The sequence below is a fragment of the Octopus bimaculoides genome, chromosome 16, assembly GCF_001194135.2.
Source record: "Octopus bimaculoides isolate UCB-OBI-ISO-001 chromosome 16, ASM119413v2, whole genome shotgun sequence".
Taxonomy (NCBI): domain Eukaryota; kingdom Metazoa; phylum Mollusca; class Cephalopoda; order Octopoda; family Octopodidae; genus Octopus; species Octopus bimaculoides.
The window spans coordinates 29878016-29896057 of NC_068996.1; the positions used below are offsets into that span (position 1 = coordinate 29878016).

Here is an 18042-nt window from a genome sequence, read left to right on the forward strand (position 1 = left end):
ATATAAGGGAGAGATTCTGTCTGCTTGTTTGTTTGTTCGTCCACCAAAATGAAACTAAATGGTCCAGGAGAAGCTATTATGCTTTTTCTATATCTATATATATAAAAGGGAGATTCTGTCTGTTTGTTTGTGCACCAAAATGAAACTAAATGGTTCAGGGCAAGCTATTATGCTACTGCCTAATTTCTTACATTCAATCCTATATGTAATTCAACTGATTCTGTCAATTATCCTGGCTCCCAAAAAATATTGCAGTACATAGCTACTGAATAAACTTCCAGAAGTATTCACTTATAACTCAATTGACAGTGTTGCTGATCAGGATATTGTTAACTACCCCCGTCGAATTTTTGAACTCACTAGAACAACCAGGTACAGCTCATTGTCTTCATCTGACAAAAAGGGATTCCTATTATGCTATTGCATAATTTGTCTCAACCCAAATTATGCAATGGTACAAGATTAATTGTGCACAAACTAATGACGGAGTGCATCAAGGCAAATATTCTCACTGGTTGTGGTAAAGATGATACTGTTTTCATTCCTCGCATACCAGTTATACCAGCTAATGTCCCATTCCAATTAAGCAGTTACAGTTTCCTATTCCACTTTCTTTTGCCATCACAGCATTAATAAAAGTCAGGGCCAAACACTAAAAGTTGATGGATTGCAACTTGAACAATCACGCTTTTCACATGGCTGATTTTATGTATGAGCATCACATGTGGAAGCAAATGCAATTTTTTTTTTTGCTTATGCACCCCAAAATAAAACATTGTTCATAAAGAAATATTCACACTTAATGCAGCATGAATATTTCAATAGCTTAATTTGCCATTACTATTATTAAATTCAAGAATGAGTAAATTATCTATTTAAATGAAGTGTATTATATAATTGCCATTGCTGTATTGATAAATAAAATAACACATACAACTCACTTATTATAATCATATAATAAACAAATATGAAATTGATCTTTTTTTTTCCTACTTCAATTATTATATGAGATCAAGGCTTTCAAGGGACCAATCAGCTGAACTATTTGCAGAACAGCTTTTGAAACTTGGTGAAGAGTTCCAATTGATAAAGAACAGTTTCTTACATTCAATCCAATATGTAATTCAACTGATTCCATTGATGATTTATTTGGTGGATGAAATCTTTCCTAATCTTCTTCATAATTACAACAATACAGATTGGATCTGTGAGTGAGCTATCCTGGCTCGAAAAACATGTTACTGGACATTGCATTAATAATAAGCTAGTGAATAAACTTCCAGGAGAAATATTCACTTATAACTCAGTTGACAGGTTTGTTGATGATCAGGATATTGTTAACTATCCCCATCAAAATTTAGAACTCACTAGAACAACCAGGTACCACTCCTCATGGTCTTCAGCTGAAAAAATGGACTCCTATTACGCTTTTACATAATTTGTCTCAACCCAAATTATGCAATGGTACAAGATTAATTGTGCACAAACTAATGACAGAGTGCATCAAGGCAAATATTCTCACTGGTTGTGATAAAGGTGAGACTGTTTTCATTCCTTGCATACCAGTTATACCATCTAATGTCCCATTCCAATTTAAGCGGTTACAGTTTCCTATCCCACTAAAAGTTGCTGGATTGCTACCTGAACAACCATGCTTTTCATATGGCCAACTTTATGAAGGAGCATCATGTGTGGGAACAAAAGAAATATTCACTCTTAATGTCACATGAATACTTCAATACCTTAATTTACTATTACTATCATTACATTCAAGAATGAGTAAATTACCTTTTTAAATTAACTGTATCATATAATTGCCATTAGTGTATTGATAAATAAAATAACACATACAACTCACTTATTATATAATGAACAAGCACAAGTTCATGTATGAAACTGATTTTTTTCTACTTCAATTATTACATATTTTTCTCTTATAAAAATACACACATACAGGAGGAGTAAATTATATATTATAATAATACTTTAAATGTGGCTCCCGAGAAACAGTAAAAGTAATTATCCGATCAATTACGGGCTTTACTGCTAGTGATTTAATAAGAGAAAGAGAACCTGGAGGAAATAATTAGTAAGATCTTAGGATCATGCATATATACCAGCTAAGTCATGTCATGATTTATCAACTCAGAAGTGAGTTGAGCAGAAGTAGAATTATCATATAGTTGATATTGATCTGGTGCTTTCATTAGTCAATGCTAAGGTTTGAAAGAAAGAAAACTAAAACATTCATTTACTGGATCTCTCTGCATACTAGCACATTTATGAGGGGAACATAATTATTGTAAAATATAACATAAATTTAGTGGGCCTTACAAAACCTTTGAATGGAGGAAATGAAGGCACATCTTGGAATGCTTTCTTTAATAGTTGTGCAGTTTCCAAGTTACAGAGACCAAGTGGAGTTCAAATTCAACTCAGAAACTGGAAATCAATATCTTGGAAGCATATGTAAAAATACCTGTGTATATGAGCATGCGAAAGTGACAAGACAAGGTTTAAAAAAAAACAAATTTATGGTGTATGGCAATGATCATTATATTGTATCAGCTAATTTTTAAATCCCAATTCAAGCATTTGTACTTTTCATACAGGACCAACTGAACTTCTTTAAAATCTCTATTTTTAACAGGACTGATAGAGTTATATAGAGAAAGTACAATAGGAATTAAACTAAGAAGTGAGGACTGGTAAATTATGAAGAGAAATCTGTAATACATGTACAAACAATCTGTTGATCCTACAAACTATTTCCCTTTTTCAAGTACTAGAAAATAGTTGTGAGTTTAAGGTACAAAGAGGTAGTTCAAGCCTTGCTAAAGTCATTGTATTGTCGTTCAAGAAGACATTACTTCAGCTTTGAATTAGTATAAGGAAGGTCATGCAGCTATGAAAAGAGTATTCTAACAAGGGAACAACAAAATAGAGAACTCTTTCCTACTGCTAGATAATCTCTAGTGCCACTGACATAATAAAATGCCCACTATACAGCAATTGCCAATATGAATGGCATCCAACCATAGAGAGCCTGAAAAAAGAAAAAGCATGACATACACAACAAAAAAATGGGTAGTATTCTTTGAGTTATCATTTATTGTGTGTGTGTGTGTGTGTGTGTGTGTGTGTGTGTGCGTGTGCGTGCGTGCATGTCTCTATGTGATATTTATCAGATGCCAAAGGACTGCAACAGATAATATGCTGGAACAGACCCATGTCCCAGTATGAAAAAAACATGTAAAACAATAATGAAATTACAAACCTAACTTACCTAAATAGCACAGAAAAGGAAGAGATTTCATTACTTAACAATAAATACCTTAAAACTTATATACTTTCATCATCATCATCGTTGGACAGTTTGACTGAAGACTGGCCAGCCAGGAGGCTGCACTGGGTTTCAATCTGATTTGGCAGGGTTTCTACATCTGGATGCCCTTCCTAACGCCAGCCACTCCAAGAGTGTAGTGGGCGCTTTTTACATGCCGCCAGCATGTAGTGGGTGCTTTTACATGCCACCATAGTCAATGCCAGCACTGGCATCGACTACACTACACTCGAATGGTGCTTTTTACATGCTACCAGCACGGGTGAGTGATATTTGAGATAGAGAAGCATTAAGATTGGAAAATACTCTTGAGAAAACAAAATTAAAGGAAATCAATTAACATATCTGGAGAAAAGATGGACTGATACCTTTCTTACATTATTATTACTACTACTACTACTTTCACATCACTAAATACCAAGCAGTTAAATTTCTTTGTACCACTTCATTGAGGCGGCTAAGAATTGTAAGAGGAGGAAGCATACTGACCTAGTGGAGATTTGCCAAAACAATGGGCAGCAAGTAAGATGTAATCACATCAAAATAGGAGGCAAGGGGGGTTTGCAGGTCAGTCCTGCAGACCTTACAACATGCTTAGCATCACAGGTGGCAATAAGCAGAAAGCCATCAGGTTGACTGTGGAGGCACTAGATGTTGCCTCAAGATGGCTGTGGATCAAGAAGTGTGAGCCATATACGGAGCAATGCAAGCAGGATTAGTGATAACTGAACACAAATTGTTGCTTAATCAAACATGGCTGGATTGCTTGGGTGAGGATGTCTGATGCTGAAAGACACAAAGCACTTAATCATCATCATCATCATCGTTTAACGTCCGCCTTCCATGCTAGCATGGGTTGGACAGGCCCTAGGAAACATCAATGATATTATGTCCTGGTGCATCAAAGGATGTATGGGAAAACAATTGTAAGATTCAACCTGTCTGACTCGACACTGTTGTGAAAAATTAGTAAATGCTAACAATGACGTAAATTCACTGAAACAATGATGCGGGTATATATACTTTTTATATACTGGCCATGAAGAAAGAGAGTATAAAAGCGTAAATATATTGTAGACTTTGTAAATGCCATAAACTGCAAGAATCCAGAAAATAGTTACTTAACTCCATATTTTAAAATGCAAACTAACTATAGCTACATTCATACAAATTACTGAGTATTAAGATATTCTGCTTCAAAGCTAACTCTTAGCTTTAGTTTTCAAATTTATTTCCTATTTTTCATGCTTAATATTAAGTTAATCATGAAAAGAATATAAACAGTTAAAATATTCAGATTCTACCCACCTGCAACACTACACACACAAAACATGAAAAACTGGCACCTGAAAGGTTATTAACATTTTACAAAATATACACACCTCTAAACATTTATCTTCATACTCCTTCATAGCAGATATACATTGATGGCGTGTGTTGATATTATTTGTTATCCCGCCTTTAACCATTGTATCCTGACCAACTGGTGGTTGAAATTTGGTACTTGTACCAGTAGCTGTGGAGCCTCCAAACACTGAGAATTAACAGAAAATAAATCATTAATCATACAAAATTTTAGAAAATGCTGCTGTGTTTTACTTCAGATATCTAAATTAATGCTTAGAAAACATTTAACTTGGACATAAGGGAAAAAGAAACAAGCAATTACAAATTCAATAATTTTTACATCATATTAGTAGCTAACTTCAGTAACAAAAAGAAGAAAAACTAACCTTAAACATTGCATTAGACTAAATCCTAAGTGGACAGAGTGCCAGAGATGCAGAAAGTAGTGTGCTTGAAAGTTCTGGTATTAGTTAAGTAAAAAGATGTATAATTGAAGTGAACAGTATATTGTTGGGATATAATGGTTCTTGCTCTTGTTTACAGTAACACATACCTAATGCACCCAACCTTATAAACGACATAGAAATATCAATAAATTCAATGCACAATGAAAACTTGATTCATCGTACGGCCTTAAGTAATCTCAATGTACCCACTGCAAAATAGTTTCTCACTAGCTAAACTAACATAGATGGTCTCAATGAAAACCGAAAGGTCAAGCCAATGTGAAAGACTCTTTTAGGTCAATTCCTGTATTTCAGTATGAATATATGATATACAAATGTAAAAGAAAGAGTGTTTCATTATGCCCTAATGTAGCAACCATAGTATTAACTGACTATCTTCAAAATGGCCACACTATCAATGAAGAGTACTATACTAACTTGCTGGGGTAGTTACAAAAGGCCATCAAGACCTAACAGCCAGGAAAATTGACATTACAGACGTACACACTTACACATGCACCCACACACGTCAAGGTCACTAGCTCCTACCCACACACACACTTACACATTCTCACATACACACACATGCGCACCTTCGTTTTGGGATGACCAATACTTTTATCTCCCCTTCTTTCAACCTTTTCTAATCAGTCACCATGCTTTACCACTAAATCCGCAAGATTTTCTTATTTCTCTCTGCTTATTTTCTCTTATTCCTTTCTTTTGAAGAGCATAGGCTTGAAACGTAAAAGACATTTTCACATTCCCAAGTGTCAAACTAATACATCTGCTAGTTGTTCATATACCTGTCTTCGTCTTTTGTGTACAAATAGATACATACATGTACACATTTATGTACATGCACATACATATACACAACATTTATATATACACTGGTATGAACTTGGTGAGTTGAATATATAAAAGCAAGCAAATAAATTATACATTTCGTTAATGAATAAAGCTTGCAATTTAGAAGAGAAAATCTGTAAGTTATTTAAGTTTAAAAAATGAAATTAAAATAAAGATTATAAACTTATAAGAGTTATAAAATTGAAATTATTCTACATAATATGAGTGTAAATAAGTTTCACCCTTGCAAGTTTGACTATGTGTTCTTTAAGACAAGGTATACACAACAATAGAACAATGGAACAGAAATCATTTCCAGTATTAGATAAGAGACAGTATAAATAAATTAATATTAATAATAATGAGAACTTTGGATATCTCTAAAAAAAATGCATGGACAATGGATGAACAATGGGTCTTCTTCCTGAGCATACATTTAAAATTATCGTTAAAAGATTCAGTAGGCAAAAGACCATATATAAAATTCAGTGTAGTTGGCAGAGAAATACATTTAAAAATACTGAAGAGTCAGATAGTTTATAGATAGTCAAAGGTTTTTTGGAGGGTCTGTTTGTTGGTGAAATAAAAATAAAATGAGCTGAAATAAGCTATGCAAAGTGATATATGATAAATGTTGGTTGATTTGAGCGAATTTAGCAAATTCAAAAACCAATTTTTTTTGCTGTCCATATGGAATTTTTTGGTTGATTATCCTATACTTGAAAGCATGCGTGCAGCAATTCAAGACTGATTTTTGGTTTAAGGCGTATTTGTCTTGGAAGAGGGTGAAGAATTTCTCACACAGGAGTGGTATCACTGAAGAGAGAAGGTGGGTAGGAGTGAAGAGAGAGGCAGTAAGTCTCAGATGAAGAGAGGAGGGGAATTAAGCCCAAAGGAGCAAAGAGAGAAGGTTAATTCCTGTTCACAGCAATGGTGGGAGTCCAGATGGCCCTGTGCAAAACAGTCCAAATACAGACAGGTACAATAGTGAATGACTGGTAGAACGGAAATGGCGTGAGACCGGGGTGTCACTGCCAAGTCTGATGTCTCAGAGGAGCTCTGCGAACCAGTCAGCTAAACAGTGTTCCGTTTAACCAATGTACAGAGAAGGGTAGAAAGAGGAGATGCAGTAAACGACGTTGCTAGAAGTGCAAGTAAAGGAGTCGGTGATCTGATAGAGATGATGATGGATGCCTATGAGGATGGTGGTGTTGGAGAGGTAGAGGCAAGTATGACAGCGTGGGCAGGAGGAGGTGAACGAGCCAAGGTGGGAGGTGGGGGTCAGGGAAGAAACTGTGAACCAGGAGGTCATGCAGGTTGAGGGTTCATTTGAAGGAAGGAAGTGATAAGTTTGGGAAGATGTGAGGTGGAGGGGTCAGACTGGAGTCGCCAGAAGGCTCAGAGAATAGTGCACTAGAGGGGCAGGGGAAGGGTGGTAAGTGAGGGGAAACAGATGGACAACGGCAGGGCAGGTGCTGGGAGAGAAAACAGAGGTACGATTCACAGAGTGTGCCCTGGCAAGGGCTGTGTGGATAGTGGTGAGGGAATATCCACGAAGGATGAAGTGACGAGCAATGAGTTGAGATTGAGTCTCAAAGTTATGATAGTTATTGCAGACCCTGCGCAGATGGAGGAATTGGGAGTAGTGAATGGAGAGCTTGGTGTTAGGGAGGGTGGGAGGAGGAGAAGTTAAGGTAGGATTGTGAGTTGGTGTGTTTGTAGTGGATGAAGGTAATAAGAGCCGGGTGATGTATGCTACAGAAATGTTGAGAAATGCAACAGAAGTGTTAGAAATAGTGCAGGAGAATTCAAGGGCAGGATGGAAGGATGGGACAAAGGCACGGAAGGAGTCTAATTGTTTGCAGGAGAGTGAGGTCACACTGATAAAGTCATCAATATAACGATAGTATAGTTCAGGAGTGGGACGAGTGAATTGTGAGAATATTTGGGTTTCAACATAGCCAACAAATAGGTTCGCATAGTTGGGGGCCCATTCTCGTTCCCATGGCCACTCCCAAGACTTGTTGGTAAAAATCACCTGTGAACAAGAAGCAGTTGAAGGAGAGAACAAGTTCGGCCAGATGAAGAAGTGTAAAGGTGTCAGGTTGGGGGTTGGGTTGAAGGTTCAGAAAGTGTTTAAGTGCAAGAAGTCCTTCGTTGGGTGGGATCACCATATATAAACTCTTGATATCAAGAGTGAAGAGAAGTTTATAGGAGCCAGAAGGGAAGGGGAAAGAGTTAAAGAGATGGAGAGCATGGTCAGTGTCGTGGACGTGGGAGGGGCAGCAGCTTAGGTTGGTGATGCAATCCCCTTCATTAGATGCAGGTGGACTATTGTGGAATAGTGCATATAGCTTGACACAGCACACAAAGCTATGAATATTAGCACGGGTCTGAAATTCGTTACTGGATGGAGTGAGGAGGACAAAGCAGAGACCCTTACTGAGAAGAGAGCGCTCCACCTCAGAGAAAGAAAGATCTGGAGGAATGGTAACAACAGACTGAAGTGAGGAGGGAATGGATGAGTTAGATGCAGGAGGAATGGTGGGAGCATTGGAAGGCTGGAAGGAGAGAAGGTTAAGGAATGGAGTACATAACATCAGGACTACATATGTTTCATAGCAAGCAGAACCTCAGAAGTGGTAAATATCCAAGTGAGATGAATACCGCAGGCTACTCTTCAGGTCAATGATATTTTGATTAAATGAAAGTTTACTCTATCACAAGGAGGTACGTGTTAACGCTTTTTATAAATGGTAAGGAAAAATACGGAGAGAGGTAAGTAAATAACAATAAAGAATTGAAGGGAAAAAGAAGTGGAAACCAATTTTATAAATTGTAAGGAAAGAGAAGTATGTAATTCCTTCCCATACAGCAAATAGGTTACAATGCTGGGTATGACATTGTTGAATTATGACTTTAAGATAGAGTATATACCATCCAAGAGGTTAGGCTATGCAGATTGTTTATCAAGGTTAATTCCAAAAAATATGGAACTATTCAAAGATACCATGATTGTCAGGTTGTGAGCACAAAATGAAATAAAAAAATTTTGTGTAACGTCATTCGGGAACTGCCAGTAACTGTTCAAGTAATAAGATTAAAATCAGAGAATAACAAATTCATTACAGAGATCAAAGAAACATTGAAAGTTAAAAAAAAAAAAAAATACACATAACACATGTGAACCATTTTTCTCTGTGATAGCATGTTGATGTACACACGAAGAGTTGTAGTGCCAGCCACACTATAAAAGCGTGTATTAAGTGAATTTCATATAGGACACCTAGAGATTTTAAGAATGAAATCAGTAATGAAAAGTTACATGTATTGGCCTACTATGAACCGTGATATTGAACAACTGAAATCCTGCATAGGTTGTGCTCTCACAGCAAAGGCACTATCAGTGAAACCATGGCCTAAGACAGACAGTCCACAGGTCAGGCTACATATTGATCTTGCTGGACTGGTAAATGGCCTGTATTATCTGATCATAGTAGACAGCTATACCAGAGATATGTAAATGCAATCAACCAAACTCAAAGGTAACGATAAGGTTCCTTCACAAACTTTTAGCATGATACAGTGTCCTGGACACCGTAGTTTGCGGGGTACAAATTAAAAAATTTCTGCAAGAGGTATGCAAACAATCACATCTCTACTCTACCATACCACCTGAGCAAACAGAAAGGTTTATAGACACATTTAAGTGAGCACTGAAAAAAACCAGGAAATGAATTAGAGAATGATGCAGCACTAACTCAATTAAGAGTTTACAGGGTAACACCTAACAGGTAAGTCACCCACACAGCTAATGCTTGCCCAGAAGATAAAATCAATTTTTGATAAATTGTTACCTACAAAAAAACTTATAAGGAAAACGCAAGAAGCACAACAAAATATTTTAATGTGGGAGATAAAGTTCAGTTCAAAATCTATAAGAATGGAAGATAAGGTTGGGAGGATGGTATAGTGACAAAAAAAAAAAAAAAGGCAGTATGATGTACATAATAAAAGGTCAGGTAGGAGAGCACAAAAGATATTTGAACCAGTTGAAGACTAGACATACCGAGATTGAACCTAGACGGATCGGCAATAGAAAACGTAAACTAACAGAGTGACTAAAGCAAAAGAAGTATCAAAACTTCTGAGGAAATAAAAATCTCAAAAAAGGGAGAGGTGATAATGAAAAAAATTTAATTAAATAAACGTTGCATTTCTTACAGAAGTCAAATCTCAAAAGGGGAGATGTTATGGCAAGTATCATGACACCCCTTGTGAGAATGGACTGGCCGAACTCATACAAGTAACAGTGTGCTTGACTGATAGCGAGAGATGAGAAATCGCAGAAAGACAAAAGGTGTTGTTCGTGAGTTCATGGAACAGCAGGAAATTGTTGAGAAATGTTATAGTTCATTGAGAGTTGTTTTGGTTACATCTGTAGACAGAGTATTTGGGAACACATTAAGTGGAATCAGTTGGTCTACCCCATTTCGCAGTATCATATATCCCCCAGTTATAAGTCCACATTATAAAAGTGGTATACAGCGCTATGATACAAAAGCGACGACAAGGACACATGTTACAACAGCATCCAAGGCTCATCTTCCACTACCATGCAGCATTACAGTTCTAACACAAGCATCATATAGTCAGTTATTAATTTGACAAAAAAGAATTTGGATAATGATGAACTTCAACTGAAATTTAAAGCTCCACTAACAATCATCAAGAAATAAAGATGCCCAAAAAATTTGTTGTCAACTATAATCTGCTATTATGGCCATGGGCTGGCCAATTTCTAAGTGGAAATGGTTGGTAGAAACTATAGTGAATGCTGTTGTATGTGCACATGCATAGACATGCATGTTCCACAAATCTTTAACACCATGAGCTGCTCACATTCTCTGGTAAACAAAATCTCTTAATTTTAATAGCTTTGATATGCATGCACTCATGGAATGAAAATATCTTATTTGAAAAACAGTCACAGATTGGCAATGGAATAGCATCCAGCCATAGTACATTTACTTCAACAACTTTTACTTAATCCATGACAATGTGGAGAAACAGATCAAATTAAGACAATGATATACATGTATACATTAATATACTCATACTAACACACACACAGAACACTCTGAATTCACAGCTTTTAAGGGATTTTAGCAATAGTTTCACTGATTAGACAAATTAAACAATGAGGAAAAATTTCCAATCTCAGATGCACACACGAACATCCGTAAATTAAACACATATATATTGCTATTGTACTAAAAGTCAGGTGGAAGGGAGCTTGATGGATTCATTATTTTAGACTTAAGGACTCAAATTTCTGCTCAACAACTCATTATCCTAGTGTGGAACTGGTAACCTTTCTGGATGTTTGTAAATACTAATAATGCATTTAGTAGTAAATGCAACTGCATATGTGTGGATTATACTTAGTTCAGAAAATAAAGCTCATCTACTGAATTTATTCTAACATTATGTATACATCCAAAAGTAAGATACTCGATGTTCTTAAATTAAACTCATTGTAAAAGCATATATGTAATAATGAAAATGTTTCACCTCTAAAATTGAAAGATAAGTCCTAAAAATTATGATCATTACACCATGATGAAACAAGTATTGTTTTGGCAACTTCAGGAACTAGTGACACTGTTCATTGCAAGTCTAGCCTTAACTGGCTTCAGCTGACAGGCCTCAGTAAGGGTTTTGTGTCTAGGGTCATAGGTCTTTGGTAACAAGAAAGTTAATGTGGTAACCCTCAACAGACTGAAATTATAGCAATATAAGTTCTGCATACTAATGCAATACAGTACTTTCTACATCTGAACTGAATACTCTTAAATCACTAAAATTATTATGAATACCATCCCCGACACTCATTCACTCAAATTATGTAGACATTCTAACATTGTAATTAATTTATCTGCCTACCATAACCATTGATTGATAACCAGATACATTAATCTTTTTTCCTATAAAATACACCTAGCATATTCTTTACGTTAATGCTCTTTTAACTATGCCAATGCATCAAGCAAAATCTAAAACTTTGGTTTTCTATTTGTTTCTTTGATATCCTATTGTTGGTTTTATGCCTTTGTATGTACTAAAGAAAGCAAGCTACTTGTCTATCAAACTTTAACATATTCTGAACAAAACCTACTCTTACAAGTGGTAAAAGTTTTTACATATATTTGATAAGTTTGGCAAATCTATAGAAATCTACACTTGAATTGCATAAAACATGCATACATATACATATATAAACATAATTGCACACAAAAATAATTTAAATTTAAAACAAAAGAACTTACTGTTGCTGGATTGACCAAATATGGTGGCAGGTGTTTGGTTTCTGTTAAAGAGATTTGTATTTGCTGTATTTGTTCCAAAGGCTGTAAAAATATGAATATTGCTAAGATATAAGGGAAAAAAAAAAGACTTATTTGAAAATAATAAACAATTCATGAATTTGATAAAGCAGGGATATTCTTTTTAATTTGGTGATATGAGAGTATGCACTGTAGTAAGAACAAGTGTTTGAAGTGAATGCTGGAATGTATTAAACACACTATGGAGATTTTTTTTTTTCGTTTTTTTCTTATCACAGTTAATATAAAGGTAGAATCAGAAAAAAATTCAATTTTATGATTACTCATTGGATACTATGAGAACAGCTTTTCTTACTTTTATGGGGGTCTATAAATTCAACTATTTTGAATAAACTCAAATATAAAATTGAAATGAATTTTTTTTAATTTCTGCCCCTTCTATTTTAGTTTTGTACACTCTGACTTTCTCACCATGATTCCTATTCAAGTTGTAAGGAGGTAGATACATGTCATTTGCATGTGGAATGCTACTTTCAACATTCTCTTTCAAAGAAGGCTACGGTGTGTTACACATACTTGAAGGTGACAACATATAGGAAAATACATTTGATGTCTCTTCCTTTTTTTATCTTTCACTATTTGTCACACTTTTCTTTTCACAATGGCCACTGTCACATTTCTCTTTTCACAATAGCCATTGTCACATTATCTGCTAACAATAATATTGGTCTCAAATTTTGGCATAAGGCCAGCAAATTCAATTACTTCAACTCAATTCAATAATTTATATTATCTTACTTCCTGAAGGAGTCTCTGACCTAGTAATTTATTAAAAAGAATGTAGGTGATGTTGTTACTGACTTAGATCCATATTACAGAAAACCTCAACTACAGAGACATATCCCTTAGACCAGGGCTGATATTACAAGCAAAATGCAAAATGATTTTTTAAATTCCCTTGCATTCATTTGAGTGATACACAAATCAACTGACAGAAAAGACAACCCATTAGAGGAAGTATTTATTCATTGTTTCTTCTGAAATAATTGTGAAAGAAAAGATGTTGGATTTGGTGGAATTGGTGTCTTGCTGAATAAACTTGTACATGCTGCAACAAATGAAGCATTTGCAATGGTGAAGGAAAATGCAAGATCAATTGAATGCATGAAAAGTTATACTAGCTTTTCAGAGTTTCTACCCATTGGGAGGGAACCAGGCTGCTGGAGTTCTGAGATGCAAATTATCAGATCTGCAATACTCCAGGAAAGCTGCCAGTCACCTGTTCACCTACCGGTCTGGTGGGCACACTAGTCAGATTGACTATATTCTCACCAGGAAACAGGAAAGGTGGCTGTTTATAAATATCAAAACTTTCCCAGGTGAAGAATGCACCCCACAACATAAGTTAGTTGTTAGTGACTTCAGGATCAGGGCTAAATGGCTGCTCAGAAGACAACCAGTGTTGAAAAGCAAGGTCTGGAAGCTTAAGGATCTTTTGAATAGACAGATCTGTGGCTGGTACAAAGTCCCCTCTCAACCTAAGGTGACATGGTGGTGGAACAATGTAGTTGACAGGGCCATTAGAGAAAAGAAACAGGACTGGAAGTGTGGTAGTAGCAGAGAACAGTATCAGATAGCCAGCTGTATGAAGAAGTGTTGCACTCTAATGGTGAAGGGAACCTGAGGAAGAGGTAGACCCAGGAAGACATGGGATGAGGTGGTAAAGCGCAGTCTTCGGACGTTGGGCCTCACACAGGCAATGGCAAGTGACCGAGACCTTTGGCAATATGCCATGCTTGAGAAGACCTGTCAAGCCAAGTGAGATTGTAGTCATGGCTGATGTTAGTGTCACGTAACTAACACATAAAAAGCACCCTTCAAGCAATATGCTGTGCTTGTGAAGACCTGTTGAGCCAAGTTAAATCATAGTCATGGCCGATACCAGTACCGTCTGACTACCATGTAAAAAGCATTGTTCAAGTGTTGGGCCTCATGGAGGTAGTGACAGGTGACCGAGACCTTTGACAATATACTGTGCTTGTGCAAACCTGTCAAGCCAAATAAGGCCAATGCTGGTGTCGGGTCAATGGCACCTGCACCAGTGACATGTAAAAAAACACCCACTATACCCATGGAGTGGTTGGCATTAGGAAGAGCACCCAGCTGTAGAAACATTGCTGAATCAGGTCAGTAACTGGCTTACCAGTTTTCAGCCAAACCTTCCAACCCATGCCAGCATGGAAAATCTCAATTTTCTAACAGAACTGGAAAAGCACTACACAGAGAAAGCACTACAGGAACTTAAAATTAAAAGAACTATTATTTTATTATCCAATGAGTTTACTGTTTGTAAGTTAGACATAATATATTTAATTTGAAACATACTTAAATAAATTAAATATAAACCAAGCAAGTAAAAGAATATGGGCTGCACTTACCAAAAGATGAAATTGGTGTCTTAGTACTGAATGCATTGCTAGCTGGTTGAGAAAACAAACTACTAGCTGGCTGCTGTCCAAACAAACCTCCAGATGTACTCGGTGTATTGCTAAATGCTAAAAGAAATACAAAACAGTAAAAGATAATTCAACTGTTTATTTACAACACTTTACAGGAATTTTAAATAAAATGCTCAAAAGAAAAATTCATTTAAACACTACAATAGAATAATTTGAAAGCTTTAAAAAAGCATAATTCCTTCACAAGCCATTTTGCAAACAAAATATAGTTCTAAACAAACTTAACCCCATTAGTATTCAAATTATTCTGTCAAATGTAATGCTGGTTTGAATTAATCATGCATTATCTCATAGCTTTGAGGTTTTGATAATGTGATTGCTTATTTTTAGTATAACCTTGTTGGGTAGGTGTGAGAGGCTGAATATGGCCACTTTGAACAAAAAGCAGGTAAAATATTTGGGCTAATGTGGCTAGTTTAAATGCCAAAGAATTAAACATCTGTTTTTAATAACAGTGGCTTACAATTTACATAATTTTTTTCTTACTGTTATTTCAAGCAAAACAATTTATTTTCAGGTCCAGTGTGGGGCATGTGCCAATTAGAGTGCATGGCTATATTCACCATTTATCGGTATATTCCCATATCCTACAGGGCAATCCATCGCTCAGAGTCCCAGTTAGTCCCCACCTTCACTAGATACCTCCTCAACTGTCATGACCAAGTGGCATGTGGTTGACTAACATGAGCTGTTAACCAGCTGGATCCTTGAAGAAAACATAGTAAGCAGGGTCTAACTCAAAAAATATCAAGTAACATAGCCAAACAATCTGAACTGCTGCTCCTGAATCATATAAGTAACAGAATGCATCCCAGTTTCAAAGAAGAGTCGTTAGTTATCTATGAAATCCAACCAATGGTAACCCATAATCCTGTGAAGCATCCTGGTACCAAAGGAGTTTCTAAGGGTCCTGGACAGTGTCCAAGTATCAAAACTATAAAGCAGGACAGAGCAGATCAGAGACTCAAAGACCCAAACCTTTGTCCTCCTGTACAGATATTGGCATCATCAAACACCCTTGTCCAATTAGCCCACAATTGCATCAGCTCATCTAAGTTTTTTCATGACTTCAGGCTCAAAGCTAATGCCACTATCTATCACACTGCTGAGATATGTGAAGCAGCAACAATTTCGCAATTCTCACTCACAACAAAAACAGACGAGGTGAAGTCCTCCAAGAAGAAGCCAATGAAGAACTAGATCTTCATCTTGACCCAACAGACTGAGGTCAAGAGGTTCCACTTCTTCACTCAGTGAAAGAAGAGCACTCCTTAAGACATCCAGAGGTTCAGTAAGAATAACTGTCATCAGCAAAATCTAGGTCTGTAATCCTAGTTTCACCAAAAAATTTATTTTAGTAAAGAAAAAAAATAATAAACAAAATAAATAAAATACTTTCAAGATGAGAGTGAGACAGGTGTAAAAAGAAAAAAGCATGAACATAAATGATAAAAAAATATGTATGAGTGTACAAAAAAATGACATACAAAAGCCAGTGCTTTGCTGACCAAACGTTGCAGGTTGTCCAAACAATCCTCCAGATGTTGTGGTTGCAGGTGAGCCAAACAAGCTACTTGATGTATTTTGTGTATTAAAGGCAGTTGGTGCACCAAAATCTGTTTTAAAAGAAAAATTACAAGTAAAAATAACAGGAATTTAATAAAGAATTCATATGTAACAAAAAAGCCCTACCCATAATTAACATATCTTACAGGATGGCAATAAAATCAAGTTATTTCAAAATGGTCATTTTGCAAATGTTTCAATAGGAGCTGAGGAACTACCATAAAAACCCATGTAATTTACACACTTTTCTTGCAAAAATAAAATAAACTTTAGGGGGTGCGTAAACTACATGAGTAGATCATTTCCAGAATTTTTTTTGGATTTTTGTTTGTTTTTTTTTTTTTTTTTTAAAAAGACATACAAAATGTAAGAATTTGTACCGGAAGTTGACTCATTTAATGCCAGAATAGGTTTTTACAGAACAAATAATAGCTTAAATACGCATAATGAAATTGACTTTTATTTATGCTGGACGGTATAATGCTTACTTTTTCTGAATAAATTAACTAAAACCATTAAATGGTTAACTAGTTTTTGAAGTTTGACATTCATACTGGTAAGCACAGTCCAGGCCATATTTTACTTTGTTTGGAGTTTCTACCTATCGCAATGGAGCACATATTGAATGTCTCCTTCACAGTAACAATTCATAAGTTTTGCTCATACTGAGAATAACAATAATGACAAATTTTAAAGTTTGCTTGATATTTTATAAGTGTGAAAGAGATTAAAATTTTGATATTCCATATCAAAGGTTCCAATAAGAAAAGGCAGAAAAGAATTCTGTTTACATAATCAGTTTGATCAGTCACTTCCTCTGTTGGTTGAGTAAAGTGTCATCCAAGCTGATGTTTATTGATAATTAAACTTAATTTGCAATACTTGTGCATATTTATCAGCTTTATTTTTGTTGGTAATTCTTAACAACTATTCCTGTTATCATAATTTGAGAAGACATACAGCCGTATGCTAAAGATCGGACATAATCACTTGTGGGCAAGAAATGTAAAATAAAGTTTATGACAAACAACACAAACACTTTGGAATTTAATAGCTTTCAATGTGATACCTGTTAAACAGAAAATATTTTTATTTAATAAAATCTAATCATAAGTAAAATTATGCTAAATACAACTAAATTGAAAACCTTTTTCCCCTGGCTATATCAGCAATTCTGAAAACTTTTGGGTACAAATTTTACATGAGTAGAAGCTTTTTTTAACAAATTTTATCCTGAAAATCACCTGCGTAAATTACACAGGTGTGCAAATCATGGGTTTTTATGGTATATCATCATCATCATCATCATCATCGTTTAACGTCCGCTTTCCATGCTAGATGTACCCGGTGCAAGCTATGGACACATAAGAGGTGCAGCAACATCAAAGGCAGGTTAACTAGCAAGTTAGTTTTTGTTTGTGGCAGATGTTCGGGTATTAGGTTGGACGATTTGACTGAGGACTGGTGAAACCGGATGGCAACACCAGGCTCCAGTCTGATTTGGCAGAGTTTCTACAGCTGGATGCCCTTCCTAACGCCAACCACTCAGAGAGTGTAGTGGGTGCTTTTACGTGTCACCCGCACGAAAACGGCCACGCTCGAAATGGTGTCTTTTATGTGCC

General features: G+C 35.9%; 1 protein-coding gene across 4 annotated transcripts in view; it reads right to left on the bottom strand.

Moving 5' to 3' along the window:
- Positions 1-18042, bottom strand: part of LOC106867789 (nuclear pore complex protein Nup98-Nup96) — a 114383-nt gene that overhangs the window by 66007 nt on the left and 30334 nt on the right. For all 4 annotated transcript variants that reach the window (XM_052973670.1, XM_052973671.1, XM_052973668.1 and 1 more), the window contains exons 4-7: positions 16342-16470; positions 14774-14890; positions 12318-12398; positions 4726-4877 (exon numbers count right to left, since the gene is read on the bottom strand). In XM_052973670.1, the coding sequence (XP_052829630.1) occupies positions 4726-4877; positions 12318-12398; positions 14774-14890; positions 16342-16470 (479 nt within the window). The remainder of the gene's footprint in view (positions 1-4725; positions 4878-12317; positions 12399-14773; positions 14891-16341; positions 16471-18042) is intronic.